We start from the raw sequence: 23,925 nt of genomic DNA on the forward strand, positions 1-23,925 counted from the left end.
GGGGGGGGGCGTGCTCACCACCCAGGGGGGCAAAATGAGCCCAGGACTTCGCCTAGCCTCTGCCACCGCCCTGGGGGATGGACAGGCAGGAAGTGCTTCCTGTGGGTCCGGGCCTGGGGTGCGGCGGGGTGGGGCAGTTCGGGAGAAGCCATGGGTGGGGGGTGGGGGGTGGGCGAGGCAAGGCCTGGTGGGAACAGCTCTCTAACTTCCAGAGGCCGGGTCAAGTAAGGCATCTGAGAGGGACATCTGTGCTCAGCAAACATGACCACAGACCCCTCATGCATGGCCCCAGGTCAGCACAGAGCCTGGCCAGCACAGGCCCAAACCACGCTGGCCCAGGAAGTTCATGTCACCAGGTCCCTGCACCGGGCTGGGCATGGGAGGAGCGGTGCAAGATCAGGACTCAGATCCTGACCTCAGGGGTCCTCGGGGGTCCTGGGCCAGAGGGAGAGATGGCCGGGGGAGGGGAGAAGCAGAGGGCCAAGGGTGGAGACTGCCGAGGGAGGTGGGCCCGGAGGACACAGCGCTGAGGGATGGGGGGCAGCAAAGGCTCGGAGAACGGACACTTCGGGGGGATGGGAAGTCGAGTTGGGCTGGAGAGGGGAGGGCGCAGCCCAGGAAAGGCCTGCGGGTAGCCTCGTGGACCTGATACACCACGGGCCTGGGCCTTACAGCTGCTACAGCTGCAGCCGCACGGCAGAGCTCATGGGTGGCTTTAAATGCCAGCTGCCTGGGCCCCACCTGCCCAGAGCTGCCAACTTCATCGGCTGGGCTGGCCCAAAGCTCCCCAGGTGACCCCTCTGTGCAGCCAGCTTAGGATCAGTGGTCTGGTCTTCAGCTGTGCTGAATTGCCCTTTTGAGGCCCACTCGGCAGCTGGCCTAAGACTGGGAGGAGGAGGGCGAGGCTGGAGGGGGGGAGGCCAGGGAAGGGGCTTCACGGGAAGGGGCCCTCTGGCCATGCCTGGTTCAAGGGTCCTGCAGCCACCTGCCCAAAGGACATCCGGGAGCAGTGGAGGCCCCGGCAGGGAGCAGAAAGGGGAAGGAGGAGGAGGAGCCTCGCCATCTGTGTGACCTCCACGCTTTGCAGAAGGGGAAACCGAGGCTCAGAGCAGGGACATGCAGTGAACCAGCCCAGGCTTGCTGACCCCTCTCTACTCACTGCACACGGCTCCAGGGTCAAACCGGTTTTATCCTTGATAACATCTCAAATATTTGGTGAGGGAGGAAGCGAGGGTTGAGAAATCCAGTTCTTCAGGGACAAGCTGAATGTCAGGGGTCACATACCATGAAGCTGTGTCGGCTGGGGCCTTGCCCTGCCCCGGGCCCCTGCCCCGGGCCCCTGCCCCGGGCACACAGCTGCTTGGGAAGGCGGCAGCGAGCCTGGACCAGAGTGGCCATTAGCGAACCTTTCTTCAGGCGACCGCACTAACCAGCCTCCCTCCCCGCTCGGGCCGTGGCCGACGTCCTTGGAGCTTCGCGGCTGGCATCTGCATTACTCCAGCTCCTGCCTCTGACGTCGCGTGGCCTCCTTCCCTGTGTCTGTGTCTCTGTTCGGGACACCGGCCATACTGGATTAGGCGCCCATTCTACCCCAGCATGACTGCGTCTTAACTCGCTCCATCTGCAATGGCCCTACTCCCCAATAAGTTCCCTTTCTGAGGTTCTGGGAAGGACATGCATTTTGGGGGACACGTTGCCTGACCGTGAATGCTGACATTGTAGAAAATCTCAGGCTGACTTCACCTTAATTCCTGCCTTTTACTCTCTGTGTGACACCATGGACAAGTCCTGCAACTTGAGATCAATGTTCTAAGAAATGGTGAAAATAATCGTTACCCTTCAGAGGCGCAGAGAGAATCCAAGGGTGGGGAAGATGCAGGATTAACTGCAGAGGGTGCGGGGACCCCGCGGCACTCAGCACTCATTCCCACGCCTCTCCCCCTCTTCCTTCCGCGGTTCCGGCTGCCTTCTCTGTGCCAGATGCTCCAACTGTCCATCAGTGACAGGTCGGTGTCATGCCAGAGGCCTGTGGGAGCCCCGAAGAGTGGCAGACCCCACCCAGAAGGACAGGAAGCCTCTGGAGGAGGGAGGTGGTGCTGATCAAAGGGGCTCGTTTAGACGAGTGGTCCTCCAAGTGTGCGGTCCCCAGGCCAGCAGCATCAGCGCTCTGAACTAGAAACCCTGGGGCAGGGCCCCCAGCCGCAAGGGAGGCTGGGAGATGGAGCGGGACAACCTTCCAGGTGTCAGAACCACTTGTCTAGAAAATCGAGCACTCTCGCCACGGGGACCAGCAGGTGTAGGGGTGGAGCCGGGAGAGAGCGAGGCACATCTGCAGACCAGCGCGGGTGCGGCGGAAGCTCTGGGATGCAGCTGGGCGCGGGCAGCGGGCGAGGCCCCCGGTGGTGGGGAGAGCTGGGTGCGGACGCGGATTCTGCGGAGCTCGGGGTCTGTGATTCTGGCCTCTGCGAGCTGAGTCGTGGGCGGAGTGGCTTTGGTGATGGCAGTGAAATAACTGACCGCTGGCCAAGGGCACTGGGACGGAAAAGCCAGCCCACCCTCCCAGAGAAGCGGCAGGCCGGGGAGCGGCTTCCGGCCACCTCCGCGGGCCTGGAGTGTCACGCTCCGCAGCGCGACGCAGGGCCTCGCTGCCGGCCGCCTCCAGATCGCGTCCTAATAAACGTCACTGAGTCTCCTTCTGAGTCACGACTGCTGGCTGACAAGGATTCAGAAAACCCAGGACAATTTGGGGGGCTCAGGTCACCTTTCCACATGTTCGAATTCGGTCCCAGCCGACCCCAGACTAAGGTGTTAACGTCCTTCAAACGTCTCCTCTCGCTGCGTCTCCCTGTCACTGGCGTGAATTCTGCCCCATGACCTTTGTTTGAAGCAGAAACATGGGGTGGGGGTGTCAGCACCAGGTTCAGTTTTGCAAACAGCGGACAGGGGAATCCTGCTCCTGGGTGCTGGCCATCCGGGGGAGGCTCAGATCTGGCCCCAACACACCCCCCATGGTGCAGGGGAAAGGGTGGGGGGCATGGGCGCTCACCTCACCTTGGAGGACACCAGAGGCAAGGGCCGAAATTCCGTTCCTGGGACAGCTGGGCAGGAGAAGCTACCTTGGACCTGGGGCCAAAATGGGGCTCGTCCCTCCTCTCAGAACTGAGTCTGGGGGTGCAGCCACTCCCCACGGGGCAGCCCTGGCAGCTGGAGAGAGGAACCAAGGGCGGGGGCCAGAGGCAGGGCCATGTCCCGCCTGATCTCAGATGCTCTGGCAGCCCCGGCTCTCTCCCGCTCTCCCAGCGTGGGGGGGGGGGGGTCCTCCTGGGGTCCCCTCGCCTCAGGAGGGTGTAGGGCCGTGCGGGGAGGGGCGTCTGGAGGCTCTGGCACTCCCGGTACTCTCTGCACCCTACGTTCTCCCTCACAAGGTGAGGCGGCCCCAGCCACGCAGGGCGCTGGGAACGACAGTGACAGGAAGCGCTCAGTGCACAGGCCACAGCCCCACGTGCCCGGGGCCTGGGACCGCGCTGGCTGCCGCCCTGTCGCGGCGGCCCGCAGGTGCGCACTGCCGGCCGCGTCCGCCCACCCTTGCCGGACTCCCAGCGGTGACCGCAAGGGCGCTGGACGCTGCGCACGCTTTAACGGTTTACCGTTAATCCTCATTTAATGTTTTTATATTACAAAATGTTTATCATTTTAGTATTTTAGTCATTAGTTTTCTCAATATAGGGAAGTATAAAAAACCGAAACGGACGCCGCGCTTCCCACTCTGACGACTTTCATCGCCACGAAACCAGTGGCTCGCGTCGCACACACTGCTCCCCGCCCCGCCACCCCTGCGTCTCCCTCAGCCTCTCCGGGGCTCCCCACTACTGTTTCTCACGAGCCGTCAGCGAACCACGCTCAGAGGGCCTTGCGACAGAGGGTGTGACCGAGGGTGTGGCGCTTCCCCGGCAGGGCAGAGGAAGGTGCTTGCCCGCAGGATCGGGACCTGCCTTCTGCGCGACCCGGGGGCGCGGACGCAGCTGGAAGCAGCCCCCAGCGTGAGACTCCCTTGGCCGGAGGAGTGTCATTTTAAAAATTAAAGACATTTCTCCAGTCAAACATTCAAAGTTGACTCTTCAGAATGCACCAATACGTCAGGTACCGTACAGCACTCCCGGGTCCCACGTGGAGAAAGGACCCATGGGATCAAGTTCACACTCTTCGGGCTCCTACCCCGCCCCCTGGCCTCCCCGCTCCCCCTGAACACCCACGAACCCTCTCCAGCACGCCACTCCACCCGCTGAGGGACTCCTGGGGCCAGTTCCGCCCCTCCGTCCCTTGTGCCGCGGGGTGCTGCTGCGTAGTTGTGCGTCCGCTTCCGGGCCCAGACCCAGTGTCGCTGGTCTGAAAAGCTTTCTCAGACTCCCCGATGCTCGGTGCTCCCACCACGTTATCGACAGGGTGCCCACACCTGCTGGCCTGTGTCAGTCTGGGTTCATGCTTGTGGTCCCAGCTAACTATTACTAGGGCCACCTTTCCCTTTCAAAGCTGCCCTGGTTTGACGAATGCTACGGCTACCTAAACAGAACTGTGGTTGGGTCCTCGCAGGTCCCCATCCAGTCCCATGGCACAGCCCATCAGCCACACACCTTCAGGGCGCAGTGACCACGCTGCCCCCATGACCCTGCTCTCCGCAGGCGGCCTGGCCTCCCAGCTCTCAGCCTTGCTCTGCCCCTCGGCAATGTTCAGCACAGCGGCCAGCGGGCCTCCTCCCGAGTGGTCAGATGGCGTCCCTCCCCTCCTTACACCCTCGAACCGCCCCGTGTCATTCACGGCTGACGCGATTGCTCCTGCTGACCTGCCACCTCCCCTGTGCTCCTCACCACTGGGGCCTCGTGCTGCCTCTCGTCTCTGCGCCCTGCTTGTCTCATCTGCCTGGAACACTTCCCCTGGACATCCCTGTGCGTACCACGCATCTATCTTTGCTGAAACGTCACTATCTCAGAGATGGCACCTGCCCAACCCGGGTAAAATGGCAACACCTCCCCCCACCACCCTGTCTTCCAATGCTCTTTTCGGTACAGAACTTCTGTCTCACACGGCCAGTCACTGCTCTAAGCGCCTCACGAACATCAGATCCAAGTGCACAAGCTCGCCGTCTGCTCAGGGACGCGGCCCCGCATCTGTGGGCTCCCGGCGCATGTGGAGACCAGCACCGAGGACACCATGCTGTGATTGTGTTTACAGGTCTGTCTCAAACTCCTACTTCGTCATCTCTCCTGGACATTCCTCGTGTCCGGTGGAGAGTGGAGCGGCCCACGGTCACAGTAAATAGGTGACTGAACTTCAGCTTCCTGAAGGTGGGGGCCAGACCAGATTCCTTCCAGAGGTCCCTTCCTGCTGTGCCCCCTCCCCCTTCCCAGTGCGAAGTCCCAGCAGCTCAAATACCCTGGGGCCACAGCCCTTGGAATGCGCTCCTAAACCAGAAGCACCAGACTCCAACTGACAAGGACAAAGACGCACAATCAACACACAATCAACACACAATCAACGAGACTTTCACTTTGAAAGAAATTTATTTATCTCACCTTTTCCTGGCCAAGTGAATGGCTTTGATCATTTGTACAAAGATTCTAAAAACTGGTTTCGCCATTTGTTTTTCCAGGCAATGAAGTTTATCATAACGAGCTAGAGGTCTGATCTCAACCCCTGCGAAGTCTGCTCTGAGAACCTAGGCTGGACATCACGTGAGCCTGGAAGACGCCTCCTGCTATCAGTCTGGGGCTCACTGTAGCCAGTGCCACACTTTCCCCCTCGACCCTTCCAGAGGTCACGGGCATTTGTGGCAGAGAAGCCCCTAAAATGCACGACTGTATTATACTGAAAATTTACCCCAAAGGCAGCAAATACATGTAGTACCTAGAACTCATCCCCTAGCCTAGGTTACTCACCAGAGGGGTTACTTGATGTTACCAGTTAATTACATCGCTGAGAAAACCAACCTCCCCCGCTCCCCAAGACTCAGCTCTCTTCCTTGAGCTGAGGGACTACACAGTCCCCAAATCTGTACATGCCCAACCGTTCTCTGGGCCTTCTCAATCTTATCCAAAGTAGAGGGATCCACACCCTTGCCTGGGGTTGGGGTTCTTGCTTAAGCAGCTGCAGCCAAGTAGTGTCTTCTCTCTTGCAGACCTCTGACCTCAAGTCCCTCTCATGGGACCCCAAATTCCAGGAAATGTAAAAAAAAAGAAAAGCAAAGCACAAAAGTATACTTGCAAACTTAAAAAATACAATATTCACTGTAACAAATATGACCATACAGCAGCTTACAATCTCGGGCCTATTTCTTTACGTAAGAGCATTTAATGACAAGCTGTCTTTTCCAAACCGAATGCACCTGGTGATCATAATCCACATATGACAGCGTAATACTGAAATCATCTACCAGGACGGTACTGGAGATTTAGTGTTTACCATGGTGAAAACGCAGACAGAAAAACAAGGGAGAGAAAAAGAATGACTCTCTTGGTTTCAGCCTCTCCAAGCAGTCAGTCCTTCTTACCGGCTGAACGGACTCCATCGGCGGATAACCTGGAGCACAAACGGGGGAAATTCATCATCGCAACGTCAATACCCGGCCACCTGTGCATCGGAAACGCTCAATTTCATCACAACATTTACGGGTTTCCATCCTGTGCTTCCGTTTGACACTTGCCTAACGCGCCCGCTCCTCCTTTCTTTTTTTCTCATCGACCTAGGTTCTCACTCCAGTGACTGAGCTGATCCGCATTCTGCAAATATTTTACCAAAAGTGTCTCTATGTCTCACAGCTACGTACCAAATTATTTTCTTCTAATTACCAACGTTAAAGAAAAAAAAAGATATTTGAGCGGAAAGCTCAGCGGTGTCAGCCTCCCCACCCCCACCACGCAGTGTCGATGCGCTTCGCTGCGGGGAAGCACGCAGCACCCTGCGGCGAGCCGGCTGCCCGCGCGGGCCGAGACGTACCCGCTCCCGCGTCCTTCAGCAACAGTCGTGGCTGTCGATCTGCTGGTGGAGCTCCACGATGCGCTTCCCCATCCGCGCGGCCTCCGCGGCCTTCTTGCCCACCTTCTCGCACAGCTTCAGCACCCGCCGCTCCGCCTCGGCGCCCGGGCCGCGCGCGGCCGGCAGCGCGCCCCGCTCCGAGGCCTCCACCTCGCGCGCGATCTCGTCCAGCAGGCCCTCGATCTCCAGCAGCCGCCGGCGGGCGCGCAGGTGCGCGCGCACGTGCTCGCGCTCGAGGGCGGTCACGTCCCGGCGCGCGGCGGCGAGCCCCGGGCGCAGGAGCCGCTCCCAGCCCGGCTCGGGCGCCCGCTCCTCGTCCGCGTCCACGGGCCGCATCGCGCCCCGCTCACCGCGCCCGACAGGCCGGCCGGCCGCCAGCGAGCGCCGGGCGCGGGGCTGCGCTCGGCGGACGCGCCACGGCGACGAGCAACAGGTCCTCTCAACTTTCGCAGCAGAAACGGCGTCCAAAATGGACGCGCAGCCGTCGGCCCGAGCTCGGCTTCCGTGCGGCGCGTTCGCGACACGCCGGGGCTCCTTTACGGCCGCGCCGCCGTGGGAACCGCGCCGCGCGCCCCGCCCCCGGCGCCCTGAGCCCGGGGTCTGCGGACCCGGCGCTCGCGGGGCTTGAAGTCCGCTGCTCCGCGCTGGCAGCGATGGAAAGGCTGGCTCCCTGCGAAGCGCTCCCTGTGCGATGCGCTAGGTCCCTGACGCTCTAGGTCGTTGTAAGCAGATCAAGTTGGTGCCGTTAGACTCTTAACGCCCCGAGCGACTAGGTAGCTTGCCCAGTGTCCAAGGCCGTCCTCTTAACCTTGGGCAGTCGGGAACTGCGACATCCCCGTGCCGATGCCAGTGACCCTGGCCTTTCCGTCCTACCCAGCCTCCGCTAGCTTTGTTTAAAAAATAAGTTTGATTCTGCCTTGGGCTTTGGTTCTGTCTGGGTCTCACTTGCCCAGACTGTAGCGTGGGTCCGATTCCACACCGTTTCCTCACCCCCACCTGGCCCCGAGTGTGCCTTGGGGAACGAGAGTGAAAGAGTTCGTTCTGCGCTTTGCTGTGTAAGCATCTCTGAGAAAACATGCTGGGAGCGTTGTAGCCGCCAACCCCGGAAAGACACACGGACCACCAGAACTCAGGGAGTTATAGGAAACACTATTTATTCAGCCGGCTGGGTCTGCCAGGGGTACACAGACCCCAAATTAAGCAGCCCCGAAATGTAGAGGTACAGAGTTTTTAAGCCCAAACCTCCATTCTTCATTCTGTCTGAACACAAAGGTCTATTTTTCTTCTGTTCACTACCTGTCACCTCACAGGTCAGTGCGTAAGCGGGGTTACAGAAGCAGAAAGCCTGTTTAGAGTGTTACGTTCCTATGAGCGATAGCCTATGTTCCCATGGCGCTAGCCGAGCAGTAATTTCCTGCAAGTAATACATTTCTAGTAGTCATTTTTCAGCCACCACAGGCGTGGGCACTTAGTCTTGTATTTCCCTATAGCCCTCAAGGGCTTGGCAAACAGCAAAAGCTCAATAAATGTTGCTTTAACATTATTTCTCAACATATATATTTTTAATGCAACTACTGTATGTTGTCATTGTGGGATGGATGAGGTAAGTTTCTAGGCTTGCTTATTCTGTGTCTCTGGCAGGAAATATTGGGAAGACTCTCCTTGTTGGTTGTCTAGGGTCACTCAGATTCTACAGGCCAGTCTCTGGCCCTTGTACGTGGTCCCCTCCATCTTCAAAGCAAGCAACAGCATGTCAGCTAATTCCTGTCCTTGGAACCTCTCTCACAGGTACCTTTTGCTCCTAGCTAGAGAAAACAATGCTTTTTAAGAGGCTCACATGATAAGATTAGGTGCATGGGAACAGTCTCCCTTTTGCAATATAATGCAACACAATCCCAGGAGTAATACCAGGGAGCAAAGATCACAGGCAGCCACCTCGCAATTCTGCCTAGCGCAGGCTCCAGGCTCAGGGTGTGATCTCCCAGCAGCCAGATATGACAAAAGTAGCAGTAATTAAGTCTAGAAAGCTAAACATATCTCAGAAAGAATTGTCTTGCTTTTGGTATGTGAATGGAATGGGATAAAATACTTAGGAAACCATATCAGCAAAAAAGCTGCTGGTCTGGATGAAAAGAGATTTCTAGAATCCCAATTTTCTACCAGCAGAAAGCAGGCCCAGTAGCCAAAGGGGCAGATTCCTAATGCTCTCCTCGGAATGGTCAAGGAGCGAGATGGAAAAGGCAGGACACGGCGTTGAAGAGCACAGTGTCAAGAAGAGTGGACGAGGGTGGGGGCTGCAAATTACAGCCCCTGAGCTAAGTAAGGATGGTTTTCATGTTTTTAAAGGGCGGTAAAAAAAAAAGAGAGAGAAGAAAAAAAAAGAAAAAGAAAGTAAAACAGGTATATGTGACAGAGGCTGTATTTGGCCCACAAAACCTTAAACGTTTTATTATTTGGCTCTTTATAGAAAAAGTTTGCCAGCCCCTGTCCTAGCGAACCACTCGTAGGTTGCAGAACCAAAGCCTAATCAAAGAATTTTCTCTCTCCTTAAAGTAGAGACACTGGACAGTATCAGCCCCACAGAATGTCAAAATTGCTATAATTCGGTGACTTGCTGCGTTGCTCATTCTTCCCTTACCAATGGGCATTATCGAGTCCCGGTTTCACCACTGTATATTGGGTCCATGTGGGCGTTACGGACTGTGCTGTATCCCTCCAAATTCATGTGTCGAAACCCAAAGAGATGCTACTAGGAGCTGGGATCTTTGGGAGGTAATAAGGTTGTGAGGGCGGAACCCCCATGATGGGAATAGTGACCTTATGAGAAGAGGCACCAGAGAGCCAGCTAGCACACTCGCCATCTCTCTCCCTCCTCCTCCCCTCCCCCCTCCCCCTCCCCCTCCCTCTCCCCCCTCCCCATGCCCAGTGATGATACAGTGACGGAGGCAGCTGTTTGCAAGCCAGGAGGAGACTCACCAGACACTGCATCTGTGAGCACCTTGACCTTGGACTTCCCAGTCTCCAGAACTGTGAGATATAAATGGGTCACTGTTTTAAGCCACTGGTCTATGCTAGTTGTTATGGTGGCTTGAACCAAGACAGTGGGCAGTAACTAGTTTTTTTAAACGTTAATAGGCCTCTGGACCATGAAAAGCCATATTTAAATCTGATGTGGTTCACAAGACTTCTAGCCTGATGCCATTATTGGAAGAAATTTTGGGGGCTATTTGGATGGGGAGAGAAAATTTTACATGCATAGCTGGGGGCCATGGGGACAGACTGTGGTAGACAGTATAAGTGATCCCCATTCTTTTGCCTTGTGTCTCGCTTTGGCCAATGAGATGCTAGCAAACATGACACAAGCACATGCTTGGAACATGCTCACACAGATGGCCATCGTCACTCTCGTGTCCCTGCCTTTTTGCTATGAGAAGAACATACTGGGTTGTCTCATTGGTCTAAGGAGAAAGATGAGAGAAACATTAAACCAGGCTGCCCCAAGCAGGCCCGGCGCGGATCGGCTGGCCCGCACTCGTTACGGAGCCAGTCCACGTCATGCAACTCCCAGCCGTACAGCAGACACTTCAGAGATGTTTATTATTGTTACTGGGATTTATGGCGTCCAAGGCTTCCTTGGTGAGATCATAGTCCCAAATAAACTAAAGTGCCAAGTTCTCCTTTCTTCCATATTTTTATTTGGCTCAATCTCAGATGGGGGGATCTCAACTGGATGCCCAAATGTTCTGGGTTTTTTCTTTAGAAACTTCAGCTGGGAGTATCTTTTTCGGGTATTCATCCCTTTGGTACCTCCAAAGCCTCTCTCATTTTCATCCCCTTTTGTACCCTGAACCCAAGTTTCTTCTGTGTCTTACTTGTCTGCATGTACAGCGCCAGACTCACAAATTTTAGAAAACGTAACTGTCACTACAGCCACTTTTCATCATCACGCCATGCAGAATGAGGTTTTCAGAACCTTGTACATTTTGCCAGCCGTAGACCACATCAGACTCTGGGGAAGCAGGTGATGGACAGATGTAGCAGGAGAGAAAGTAATAAAAGTCTTGATGCCAGCTTTTCCCAGCGCCATTCAGTTCCTGCGAATCATCTGTGAATTTAAAACCCACTTGGGAGAAGCCTTCCATCAAGTGACCAATCGCGAGAGTGTAGAGACTTAAAAAGGGAAATTTATTCCTGTCCGCGTTAATGTAGGAAATTTGGGTAAGTTCCAGACATCAGCCGCTTAACACTTTTTGTCCATAATAACTGGTGCAACTACAGACGTGAACAGAGCAACCTTCGGGGTGACCTCAGTCACAGTCTGACTGCAACTTCGTGAGACCCCGAGCCCGACCGCCCAGCTGTGTTGCCTCAAAATTCCTGACAAAGTGCCAGAAAGAAGCGCTTGTTGTTCTAAGCCGCTAAGTTTTTTTTTTTTTTTTTTTGACCGGTAGTAGATAACTGGAAGAGGGACAAGTATCTGTAAAGCGGGTGCTGCCAAGACAATCTAAAACATGGGAGTGACCCTGGGACCGGGCGGATGTCGCAAAGATACTGCAGAGACAGAAAACGCCTGATGGCCCTCGAGAAGGCTTTAAGGAAAGTGAGGGGTCTGGAGGAAAGGGGCAGTTGGGGTACAGCAGCCGAGCCTTCGGTAACTGCTACTGGCGGGAAGATGGAAAACAACGTGGACCTGATGAATGGCGGAGCGAGGAAACGTGCAGGCGGTGTTCGAGGTGTCGCCTGGCTTCTAGTCGCTTGCAGTGAAGAGCAAAAAGAGACAGAGAAGCTCAAGAAGCACCTGTTTAAATGTGTGACTCAGGCTTAACCAGGTTTGCGGGTAAAAGTCTGTCATTGTCAGCCTCCCGTGGCCAACAGCGCTCACACTGAGAGGGCTTCTGGGCGGAGGTCCGATCCAGGTGGCTGCAGGAAACCTGGCTTACAGAGGAGATCAAAGGCGCGAGTGCAAATCCTCCCTCAAACCTGGCTGGAGTGAGCAGAACCTTCAAAGACTCCTCGAGTCTTTCAGATACACAGAAGGCTTTCTAAGGATCTTAAAGGCATTGATAGATCTTGCAAGTGTCACCGGAGCCCAAGGTAGAGAAGGGCTTATTTCAGTGAGTTTCGTGGGTGTGGCTTTTGTGGGTTCATCTATTAATCAATTATGGATAAATTAGTAAGAATTTTACAAAGTGTTAAAAGGCACTTCATCAGCTTGAGCTAAAGGAGACAATACAAAATGAAAAGGAATTTTGGAAACCCAAATTTCTATAGGCAAGAAGCAGGCTGAAAAAACTATTCAGCTGCAAGCCCTAGTTATATTGGATGAAAAAGGAAAGATGATTGAGAGGTTGGAGCTGAGAGCGCAGAGGCCAGAGCCGGGTTCAGGCTGTTCCCACGCAGCACGGCTGAGCCCGAGCCGTAAGGGCGAAACCGCGAACGGCCCAGGGGGGTTTCAGAAATGCTATGGACCAGCGATTGCTGTGTTTCCCGGTTTCCCCTCTGAAAACATCCTTTATCCCTTCAGGAACAGCTCCACCTCCCGCCTTCCCTCATCCCTGGGCGCCCAGCAACCACTCGTCGGCCTTTTGTCTTGGGAGTTTCCTGTTCTGGGTATGTCACCTGCCAATCTGCTAGGGCGGCCACAGTGGAATACGACAGAATACAAGAGACTGGGTGGTTTAAAGAACAGAAATTTTTTCACCATTCTGGAGGCTGGGAGTTCAGATCAAGAATTTAGCGTGCGTGTGCATGGTCCTTTGCTGCGATAATGCTCTCGTCAAAACCCACACCTTTTCTTACTCCTCTTCCCCCTCCCGCCCCCAGAAACACAGCCCCTGGGCAGTTGAGTGCGGCTCGGACCTGGACCATCTCCAGCGAGGCTGCAGGAAAGCCCAATGCTTGGCGGAGTCTGGTCTCAGCTGTGAAGGTGGTACACATTCTCTGAAGAGGCGAAGAATAACGTGAATGGGTTTGGGAATAGAGTGTAGGACCGTGTGAGTCACGGATTGGAGCGCTTTAAGGAAAAAGGAATGGGGATATAAATCGGGAGGAAGGAACTGCAGAACACAGGGATCGGAAGAGGGGGAAATAGAATGGACCAGGGGCGGGCTTATTTCGGGCCATGACTGGGGCGAGCCCTGGATCGATTTATCTGGCCTCAGTGTTAACCAGGTAACAAATCCCCATCTTTGGGAAAGTGGTAGAAACTCAAGCCACATCACGTTTATCCGCCGCCTGGATAAAACAACTAAAGTCTTTCCGCATTTGTGCTACGTTTCATCGTACGTTGGCAGGGAGCCATGCTCATCAGTGGAGCCCAGGCGGATCATCGCCCACCACCTCGATGTTGCTGGTCCCTACGCCAGAGGGAAGGGAGAGCCGGGGAGAGCAATCCTGTGTGCCTGGAAGGTGGAGGACTGGAATCTGTGTGGTAACAGCACTGATGGCGCCCACAGCAGTTTATCTCCGATAAGCTTTAGTTCCAGAAGTCATACAGAATGCCAGGGCTTGAAGGAACCTGAGACAAACCAGTGTCTGCTCAAGGTCACAGAGGCCAGGCAGCAGGGGCAGCAGGGTGACTGGGAGCCGGGACCCCAGGTCCCCGGCCCCTCTGTTCCACGGCAGCCTTTGGCAGGTTAAGTTCTCTTCGCACTGCCCTCCGTCACCGGAGCCGGACTTTCCCTAATCTCCCCCCGCCCCGCCCCGTGCCGATTGTGTCCTTGGCTGTTGCCAGCCCTCCCATAATGTCCGCAGGAATTAAATGTTCTCTTCCTAGGGGTCATCTCAGCTGAAGCGGCACCCGGATGCGGAAGCCTCTGAGGTACTACTCTGTGGCCTCTGCAGTCCGATTCTGACCAAGTGCGAGACCGGTGAATTTTGAACATTCTATATACTCTGCTGCCACTTTTCATTGGCGCTTTTGTTACACAATCCCCCAGGTTCCTGTGCTGCTTTCTGTAACAGCGCTCTGATATAAAAGCACCTGTCACACCTGACATACCTGAGCAGTGAGGTCCTAGCCTCACGCAGCCTCTGCAGCGTCAGGAACCTGCCCGAGAACCCCCAACAGGACATTCTGCACAGCCTTCCGTGACTCTGAAAGCCAGCCAGGAAGGGGACAAAGAGCTTGGGACTCACGAGGGACACATGGATGTCATAAAAATTCTGGCAACCCAAGCCATACTCTAGCCTCTCAGAATAGTTCCTGATCAGATTCTCTGCTTAGAAAATTCAAGGTTCAGCTGTGCCTCCAATTACTGGCAAGCCAAGACACTTAAGGACCCAGAGAACTCGGGACTCGGGTGGCTGCTTTGCAACTGTGACTGAAGTCAAAAGGAAAAGCAACTAAGGAGTCAGAGAATTTAGGACACTAGTTCTCAAACTTGTAAAACAATCACCTCTGAACTTAACATTTCTAGAACAATGAACACTATGCAGCTGTTAAAAAAAATGCAAATCTCGATGTTTAGAGAGGGTGAGACTTTCAGACTGGTTTTCGGGGGAAGGCAACTCAAAGGACGACAGTGTGCTACCATTTATGGTAAAAAAAAACAAACACACACAGCCGGGGAGTTACGTGCGGATGTGCTGCAACACCCACGATGCTGGGGGGGCGACACCACCGGCGAGTGGCTGTCTCGCCGGAGGGGGACTGCGGAGCCGGGGCGCCATCGCCCTGCTATCTTTTGAACTTCGTTCCCCGTGTATTACCCGTTTAAAAATCGATTACCAAATGCAACGCGGCACGCTAAAACCGAAAAAGCGCCTTAGTGAAAACTGGTGAAATCAGAATCAAGTCCGCAGTCCAGCGGTATTGTACCAATGATAATTTCCTAATTTTAGCTCATACCAAATGTAGTTTTGGTGGTGGTTGTTTCCTGGTTCATAATTCCATTCTCCCTACTTTTATCAGAACTAAAAAATTCTGAATCTGGGATTTCAGTGTTCCCTGTGCCTGGGATGCCCCTCATTCTCTCCTTGTCCTTGGTAGTTGTCCTCATCCTTTAAGGCCAAGTTCTCCAGTTACTTGTTCTGAAAGGCTCTTAATCCTCGCCCTCAGTGCTGTAAGACATGGTGTCTAGATTGTGACACGTGGTTTCCTAGTATCAACTGGGTTCTCCAAAGAGTGGAATCTATGAAGAGCGCAGGGAAGTTTACTGGGGTTAATGTCTGAGGAAAGGGCCACCAGGCTGGGCAGAGGGAGAGCGGGCTGGGATGCAGTCGTGACAAGTCTCAGCAGACTGCGTGAGGTCTGAAGCCGAGATACCCTTCAGAGTTGTCCTAAGTAGCAGTGAGACGGAGCCCTTAGACCTCCCCCAGCCCATTAGTCACTGGACGTGGGCCACGGGGCTTGACGCTGGCCAGCGAAGTGCTCCCAAGCACCCGTCAGCAGCACTCCCAGCAGCTGGGGGAGCAAGTTCTTCATCGCTGAGGCGGGGCACCTACCACCCCACTGACGGTTGTGGCCTACCACTACGTCACTAGCGCAAGGCCTGGAGTAGAACGTGCTTCGATTTCCTTCCTACGCTAAGAACTGAGCATGTTTTCCTCGCGCAGTCCCCAGAGCAGCAGAGATGTCTTCCTTCTGACTGGAGACCTTACCGAGAGCTTTAAATACCATAAAAAATTCATCCTCCATTTGGCAACGATGACAATCAAGGAGAGAGATTTCATTCTTAAAAAAGTACAATTTCTTAGTCAATAACTTTTTAGGTTCTTTTCAAGCAAATGAATACTTTTATTAACATGGTAATTTTTTAACACATGGTAGGGTTTTGACCTCAAATACTTGTCAGGTCTGCTATTCAAATGAACTTACAGCTGGACAACTTATGAACCTTGAAGACACTTAGTCCCTGTCCACTTTAGGGTCCAATGCAGACAGTCCTTGCTTTCCTTCCCTAGCCCCTCGAGGGCTGGCAAACATTTCACATTATACCCAGAATCCCCTGAAATGCATCACGGTAAAACATTGACTTGTACAGAACACTCAGATCTCATCCTCCATTCTAGGTTCCATGTCAAATAAAGCTGAGTTAGGTTGTCCAAACAAACTGACCAGACAGGTTACATCGGATAGCGTGCCACATAAAATTCAGTTTTGAACAAAATACATCTCTCCTCCTTTGGTCTCACACGAAAATTCAAGTCCCAAAATACAGACAGTACCATCTTCCACCCCCTTCTTCCGATTCATCAGTCCTGGCCCATCAGCCCCATTCACATTCCCGGTTGACGTCTGGTCCCTTCTTCAGCTTCTTCAGCGGCTGCTGCATGGAGTCTTCTAGAAATAAAGCCGCTCCTCCAGCACCTCCAGAGCTGGAGAACTCCAACTCTGAGTCTCATGTGTCACACGGACCCAAAGTTCCAGGGAGCTATCAGATCACACAAGAAAGAGCGAAACACCTCAAAATTTAGAAATAACCAAAGCCCAGGAACAAATATGACCGCTGCGCGAGCTCACGCTCAAGGCCCTAATTCTCGTCGGACGTCAGAGCGTCGCCCAAAATAAAAGTCACTCCCCCAAACAAAAACATTTAACAGTCAAAACTCATATTGAGGTCATCAACCACAGACCACAGCAGAAACGTAGTGTAAATGAGGACAGAGTACAGACAGAAAAAAAGAGAAAACAAAAGGCTCTCTGGTTTCAGCTTCTCCAGGGTGTCAGCCAATCTCCATCAGTTGACCAGAATCCATTGGCTGTAAACCTAAAGCACAATTGCGAGAAACTCATCGTTAAGAGATGAATCCCGAGGAAAACCCAACCAACAAGCCTCACGAACGTCACCAGCCGTGCGGGACGTCAGTTTATCTGGATGCCATCTGACTCCTGCCAATCTTCTAGCAAAATCTGGAATTATCCAATAACAACAGTCCGTCTAAAAATTCTCTATTTCTATCCCCCCCTCGCTCAATGGCCCATATCGTGACCTTGGTCCCTTAGCGAATTTCAGGGTTAGCATTCCGTAAATATCTACCGACCCCACACATACCGAGCCGCATGCTAACGAGACGACCGTTTTCTAATCACCAGCGTTAAGTGAAAATTAAACGGCATCCGCTAACACGTCCTGAAGTTAAAAACCGAGCACGCTTTGAGCCTCTCCTCTGCCCAACCTGCGCCCGGTGCGGAGGGCACCTACGCAACGCGCCGCCCGGCGCCCTCGGCCTTACCGCCGCCCGCGCTCACGACGACTCGCTCCTCTCTATCCGCCGCACCAGCTCCACCAGCATCTCTGCCATCTTCGCGATCTCCTTGGCCTTCTCCTCGGCCTTCTCGCACCTTTTGGCGGCCCTGCCCTCGACCCCGTCGCTCGGGTTCTGCAGATGGTTCAGGGCGCTCTCCTCCGAGGCCTCCACCTGCGTCTTGATCTGGATGAGCATATTGTCCATCTCCCACAACTTGCTCCTGTTCCGCATGTACGCCCGCCCGTGCTCCCGGGTGAGGGCCGCGATGTCCTCCCGCATCTCGTTGATGACGGGGAGCAGGAACTGCTCGAAATCCTCCTCGGGCTCCAGCACTTCCACTTCCTCCGGTTCTGCCAGCTCGACGATGTCCAAGGGCCGCATTCTCCCCGCTACTCCGGAACCGCAGCACCGACGTCTGCTGCAGAGAGAAAATGGAGACTCGCTATGCTTAGCAACAGGGTTCCAGAATATTCTTTAAAACTTTTACCCTTTAAAAACTTTTCGCCTCGGAAGAAGCCACGGAAACAAGCGACTTACGAGCAGAGCAGCGGCGAACAAAATGGAGTCCCCAGCCGTCAACCAGCTCCCTGCGTGTTGCGGCCCCTTTCACGACACGGCCGCGCCCCTTTACGGTCACGCCGCGGGTAGAACGAGGTGCGGGCGCGCGCACGTCAACGGAGGGAGAGACGCAACCAGCGCCTCCGCGACCGCGCGCACGCGCACGCGCACGCGCACGTAGCTTTCGTCTTTCCCTTTACTCCTCACCTCGTGCTCGCTTCGCCGTTACGCTAGATTTGGGGCGATCGGTTCTGGTTTCTGGTGCGCCCTCCTCGTAGGGGGTTACTCGGTCGCGAAATTTGCATGCTTTTAAGATGTAAACGCGACCTTAATACAGGAACCGAGGAAGATGCTACGTAATAATGTACTGAGAGGCCGTGACATCCCAGAGCTAACCCTCGCAGCCCCTTTCTCTAGTACCACCGACACCGGACCCCTCCCAGCCGTCTCAAAATGTAGTTTTTATTCTTGCTTGGATTGCGGTCAGAAGTGATTGGGTGTCTTCAGCAGGCCGAGCCCCCGAAACTCCAGGGTAGAAATCCTGGCTTGAGGCTCTACCAGACCCAAAGCTCAGCTGAAAAGGGCCTCGTTGACCCGCCTTCACGCCTTTTACTAGCGTCAGGGCACCACGGGTGCATGTGAGTGTATTTGGGGTGTGTGTGTGTGTGTGGTGGTGGTGGGGTTCTTATTTAATTCCAAACCTGTAAGCAGAGCTTGTCACACATTAATGAATTTGCTTGAACATTCATGCAACACAAAATTTTAAGGACAGGTAACTTAGTTCCCCAGCCTACCCTGCCGGCTCAGTCACAGAGCAGCAAGAGAAATGGCAGGAATCCAGCTTGCACAGGTGCAGTAGGTTCGGTTTGTTTTCCGGTCAAAGGGACACAATTCCTGCTTTCGAGTGGGACAGAGTTCGGAACAAAGAGAAAGGAGAGTCATGAGAATTCTTATACTTTTTTTTCACAGTTAAATTATCTGCATTTTTTTCAGTTTCTGTGACATAAGACATCGATTCGCACTTTCATTGTAGTGTATTCTCACTCTGAGCATCACCTAAAATAATGGTCAACCTTAAAATCAATGGCTTCTTAGATTTGATGGCATCCCATATTATTTCCAAGTTTTAATGTTATGTAGCTGCTTGCTCAGTTGTCTAACGTTCTTACATAGTATCTGATCCTGTACCTTCCTCTAGAACAGAATGTTTTGGACTGCAGGCGGTTTTGTCCCCCAGGGTATATTTTAACTGTTACCACTTGGGAGGAAGGGCTGCTACTGGTGTGTGGTGGGTAGAGGCCAGGAATGTCCCTCTCCTTGTCTGGTTAATTTTGATAGTCTTTTCTTTCTTTTTTTCCTTCTTCAATCATCTCGCATTTCTTTAAATATTTAATAGTCATTTTATATTCAGTGTCTGACAATTCTTGTATCAGTTGTCTTTAGTTTCTGCTGACTGACTCGTATGTGGTGCTTTGTTTCTGGGCGTGTTTGTAATATTTGGCTGAATTTAATTTGGGGGAATCCTAACAGGTTTTGTTGAGAAAGCGTCTCCAACAGGGATTTGTGGTGGTTTCTGCTGGGCACAAATCTCCACATCTGGTTGAGAGCAATTCCATAATTACAAATCTACAGAATTCTTTTTTCAAATTTATATTTATATTTTTATTAGTTTTTTCACCTATATCCAGGATGCGCAGACTGGATTCCTTTTGGTACCTTTGCACAGGTTGGAGGATTTTCAGTGGCAGGTTTGGTTTAGATGCTCCAAGACCTAGTCTTCTATCCCTGTGTTTCTGCTCTTGGTAGCTCTGATCTGACCTTTGTCCATGTCTCTGGTTTCAGTATTCGGTTCCCTCCTGACTGCCTTTGAGGATTTCTCTTATCTTTGAGGATTTGCAGGTAGCTCTGTGAGGGAGCTCGGTAGTGCGGTTAAAGGGAAGTTTATTGTGATCTGTACTGTCTGTGGCCGTAGAATTTCTCATCCGCCACATCTCCAGGAGCACGTGGCCTCCATACAGGCTCCCTTTCCTGTTCTCGCATCCCATCTCACCGCTAGGCTGAGGAGTCACAAAGGACAGCGGAACTTCCAGGACAATGGGGCTCTACCCCTTCCCAGGGCATGAAGGGAGAGCACTCAGGGAACCTTAAGACGTTGGCACTGTGAGGACCCGGAAACCAGCAAGTCCAGCCACACCTGCTTTCTTGGTGGAAACCTGGCAGGGTTGGGCTAATGAAGCAAATGAGGCTGAGGCTCATGGCCCCTTCTTCCCCTTCCTGGTAAAGTATCTAGCATATTCAACACCCGGAGGGGATAATTTTTAATACCCCTCCTCTCTATGACAAATTACTGAAGTAATAAATGTGAAACAAAACTATACGCGATGTCATAGATCCATATATTGCTTGAATTGCGTCTTCTTTTGCTTGAAATTTGCCTTTGTGGAGCTCCACGGCGTCCGTTTCTTTAGCGGTGCCTCCGGTAACATTTCTGAATGAATCCAGAGTAATTATGGGCAAGTTGCTGGTTTCACAACACAACAGGCTTCGAATGCCTCCAAGTACCCGAAGGACAAACAAGCACAACTATGCATCAATAACTCTGACAGCCACTACCTACCAGTTTGATCTTGGCTCTTGTGATTTATGGAATAATACGAAGTATCTCTATTGGTCTCCGCCCCAGGTTCCTGGCACAGAGCCTAAACCGCTGCCACTTCCTAGCAGCACTAGGAGCTTCTGTTATTCTAATACTTTGTCTTTGACCCTGGTTCTTGACCCAGGGCTCTCAGATCCCTTGGAACTTCCTAGGTGACGGCAGTGCCTCCTGTTCTAATGAGGTGCTTCTGGGTGGGCTCCTGGATCGGGGCTGGTCACCAGAAAGATCAGGCCATAATTACAAGTCTGGAATTTTCGGCTCCACCCCCACTCTTGAGAGAGGAGAGAGGGGCTGGAAATGGAGTTAATAATCGATTGTACCTATGCGATGAAGCCGTCATAAAAATCCTAATAGTATGGGGTTCAGAGAGACTCTGGGTTGGTGATCACATCTACGTGCTGGGAAGCTGGGTACCCCAACTCCACAGGGACAGAAGCGCCTGTGCTCAGGACCCTTGTTTCTCTGTATCGGCCTGTTCATTTGTATCCTTTATTATGTTCTTTATAATAAACCAGGAAGCATGAGTGTGTTTCCCTGAGTTCTATGAGCCATTCAAGCAAATTACTGAACCTAAGGAAGGTGTCATGGGAACGTCGATTTGTAGCCAGTTCTTCAGAAGTTCAGCTGACACCCTCAGACTTTGTATTCGTGTCTGAAGTGGAGGCAGCCTTATGGAAGTGACCCCTTAACTTGTGGGATCCGATGCTAATTCTAGGTAGAGTGTCATAATTGAACTGAATTATAGGACCCCCAGCATGTGTCGTGGAGAATTGCTCAATGCATTAAATGTACACACTTGGTGTCAGAAGTAAAGTGAGGTATTATGTGACTAGTAGTATGATAGTAAAACTCACACGAGAGTGAGTTTTTCCTTTTCAGATTAATCTGATATATTATTTTGTGTAACTAAGAGTCAACTAATTAGTACCTTAATGTTAATAAAACCAAGAACTCTGCAAGAGATACAATTTAGGCAACTAGTAAATTATACCACTAATGTAACATTTTATTTTCTTGATCAATTCTTTAGTCTTAAAGCAATTAACAATTAAAAATACTTTTTAAAGATATTGTTAGAAATATTGAGCATTTTAGCTAAGCTTTGAACTTACCAAACAAAAATATCTTGTTTTTAAAATTATGAACATAAAAGTCCAAGTGGTCATGTGGAATGCTAGAATGAAGGTACATGAGCTTTTGTTTCTTCATCTTTACAATAACTATTCCGTTATTGTTTATCTTGCGCCATGCAGAATTCACAGTATGACAGGGCTTGAAGGTGTGAACTGTACCTGAAGCCAGTGTGAAGACCTCTGAACTGTTATGAACTTACTCTCGAAAGGATGCTCAGGGCTGCGTCCTTGTGTGTCAGGGGCGACTGTACAATCAGAAGCCTCCGAATTAACTTCTGTGCAACGTGAATGTTTACTAAAGGAAAAAATAATTAGAACGAGCTAATTTTAAGCTTACATGTTGGACTAGTCTCCTATAAAAAATTATCACAACCTTAGTGGCTTAAAACAACACACATTTATTGCATCGCGGGTCTGGAGGTCAGAAGTGTAAATCGAGAGGCCAGCATGGCCATGGCCCTCCCGGAGGCTTCCTCGCCTTTCTTAGCGTCCGGAGGTGGCCCACATTCTTCGGCTCCTGGCCCCTTCCTCTCTTCACGCCGTCCTCTCTCTGCTTCCATTCCATCTCCGTCTCTGACTCAGATCCGCCAGCCTCATTCTAACTAAGACCCTCCTGGTTAGCTGGGCCCACCCGGACAACCTGGGATAACCTCCTGGGCTCCAGATCCTTAACGCACTCCCGTTGGCAAAGTCCCTTTGGCCGCATACAATAACATTTACAGGTTTAGGGGATTATGACTTGGGCATCTCGGGGGCGGGGCATTTTTTGGCCCACTCCACGTATATTCTCTACGGTAACTGCAGCCAGTGTGTCTTGAGGGAGGAAGTGTTTCATCACTGACGTTTAGAATGGCCTTTGCGGAGCGATAACATAAAGCAGACAGACTTGGTTGGTTTTATTGTTTTTAAATTCTCTTTAGACAGGACACTCCTCATCGCCTGCCTCCCAGTGCCTTGCCCTGGGTCCGCCGCTGCCCCCGCCCATTCACCCACCCTGCTGCCCCAGGAGAGATGCTGACCTTTTTTCTTGATCTTTGTCCAGATTAGCAAATTCAGAGGTGCAGTCGTGCCAGCCAGTGCTGGCCAAGCTGGGCGGCCCCGGGGCTTCTCTGGCGTCCACTCGGGCGGCAGCAGCCGCGCAGGTGATATGGGAACTTGTTTTTTCCCCAGGTGGAAACTGGAGAACACTTTGTCCTGGACCAAGTGAAGCGAGGCAGGGCCAGGTGGGAGCAGGGCTTGGAACCCCGAGTCCTATGGTTTGGGTCTGAACCCCGAGGAAGAGCAGAAAAAGGGATTTTTTTTGAGGGGTGGCGGGGAGCAGGGGAAAGCTGAGGAAAGAGGCCGGCCACTGCGGTCTGGAAGGAAAACTTACACTGGAGGTGTGTCTCGGGCAGCGTCCAGACAAAGCGGGAGTCCTCCACGTAGTGACGCCGAAAAGTCACACAGAACCGTGGCGGGGCAGGGGATGGGAGTGGGCGGAGAATGGATGGGGTCCTGGGGCGCGACTCGTCGGGACGAAGGGGAATGCCTTGGTGCTTGTCTGGGACAGGGCGGGGAGAGGTCCCTGGCCATCCTGGGAGGTGTCTCTGCTCCGGCCGGGTCGGGGGTCAGGGGTCTGGCGGGGTCTGGCAGCGAACAGCCCTCAGCTCCGAGCTCCTGGCTGACCGGCTGCGTCTCAGCAGAAAGCGGTTCGCGCCAGGCCGGGCGGGCGGGTTTTGGAGAGAGCTGGCCAGCTGCCACGGCCCAGGCCACCGGGGGTCGCCGCGGGTTTGAGCGAGGTCGGAGCCGCCTGACTTTGGTGTGAATTTAGTTTTTTTTTTTTTTTCACGTTTACATTTCAAGTGTTCACATTTTTGTATTTTTCCTTTTTTAACATGTAAAGAATGTTTTCTGCATACAGACCTCTACCGCAAACATGTCCTGAGTGTCATTCCCAACTGTGCCTCTGAAGCGCCAGGTGAGGCGTCCTGTGAGTGACCTGGCCAGCTGTGCACCGCGAGCCGCTTGCATCCTGAAAGTCCCCATGCGCAGGCCTGCAGCGCCGCCAACAGCCCGGCGGAGGGACTGCAGCTCTCCAAGCCTTGGTTTCCCGCTCTGTGCGTGGCGGCCAGGGTCCTGCCCTCCCAGGGTGCTGAGGGTTCCAGATCATGTCTGCCGAGGCCCGCGACAGGGCCGGGCACGCACAGGACCGGCGGTAAGAGTTACGCGTGAAAGGCCCCGAAAGGCGCGCTCGGCGACCAGGGAAGCGATGGTTCTCCTGCCCCACCCGCCCAGCGAGCCTTCCAGACGTGGAGCCGGAGATGCCGGGACTCCTGCCCGGGGCTCCCGTCCTAGGTGAGCTTTAAACACACGGCAGAA

At 53.1% G+C, this 23,925-nt stretch overlaps 2 protein-coding genes and 1 long non-coding RNA gene across 5 annotated transcripts; all 3 read right to left on the reverse strand.

Annotated features, from left to right (window-relative positions):
- Positions 1–895: 895 nt before the first annotated feature.
- On the reverse strand, positions 896–3,318 carry LOC118608645. Its single transcript, XR_004953021.1, has 2 exons — positions 1,837–3,318; positions 896–1,547 (listed from the first exon to the last, which is right to left on the reverse strand). It is a non-coding gene; the product is annotated as an uncharacterized LOC118608645 (long non-coding RNA).
- Positions 3,319–5,539: 2,221 nt separating this feature from the next.
- Positions 5,540–7,595, reverse strand: LOC107519036 (putative MORF4 family-associated protein 1-like protein UPP). 2 transcript variants are annotated; one of them, XM_036227475.1, is made up of 2 exons: positions 6,991–7,595; positions 5,540–6,624 (listed from the first exon to the last, which is right to left on the reverse strand). In XM_036227475.1, exon 1 carries the CDS (start codon positions 7,363–7,365, stop codon positions 7,006–7,008), a length of 360 nt encoding a protein of 119 aa, XP_036083368.1. In that variant the 5' UTR covers positions 7,366–7,595; the 3' UTR covers positions 5,540–6,624; positions 6,991–7,005. The 2 variants fall into 2 exon arrangements, with proteins under 2 accessions (XP_036083368.1, XP_036083367.1); XM_036227474.1 differs by having other exon boundaries at positions 5,540–6,573; positions 6,991–7,568.
- Positions 7,596–15,734: 8,139 nt separating this feature from the next.
- Positions 15,735–17,871, reverse strand: LOC107519033 (MORF4 family-associated protein 1). Of its 2 annotated transcripts, XM_016161248.2 has the most exons (3): positions 17,758–17,871; positions 17,206–17,638; positions 15,735–16,739 (listed from the first exon to the last, which is right to left on the reverse strand). In XM_016161248.2, the coding sequence occupies exon 2, from the start codon at positions 17,599–17,601 to the stop codon at positions 17,218–17,220; it is 384 nt and encodes a 127-aa protein (XP_016016734.1). In that variant the 5' UTR covers positions 17,602–17,638; positions 17,758–17,871; the 3' UTR covers positions 15,735–16,739; positions 17,206–17,217. The 2 variants fall into 2 exon arrangements, with proteins under 2 accessions (XP_016016734.1, XP_016016733.1); XM_016161247.2 differs by having other exon boundaries at positions 17,206–17,761.
- Positions 17,872–23,925: the final 6,054 nt, after the last annotated feature.

Source organism: Rousettus aegyptiacus, unplaced genomic scaffold (genome assembly GCF_014176215.1).
Source record: "Rousettus aegyptiacus isolate mRouAeg1 unplaced genomic scaffold, mRouAeg1.p scaffold_m13_p_10, whole genome shotgun sequence".
Lineage (NCBI taxonomy): Eukaryota > Metazoa > Chordata > Mammalia > Chiroptera > Pteropodidae > Rousettus > Rousettus aegyptiacus.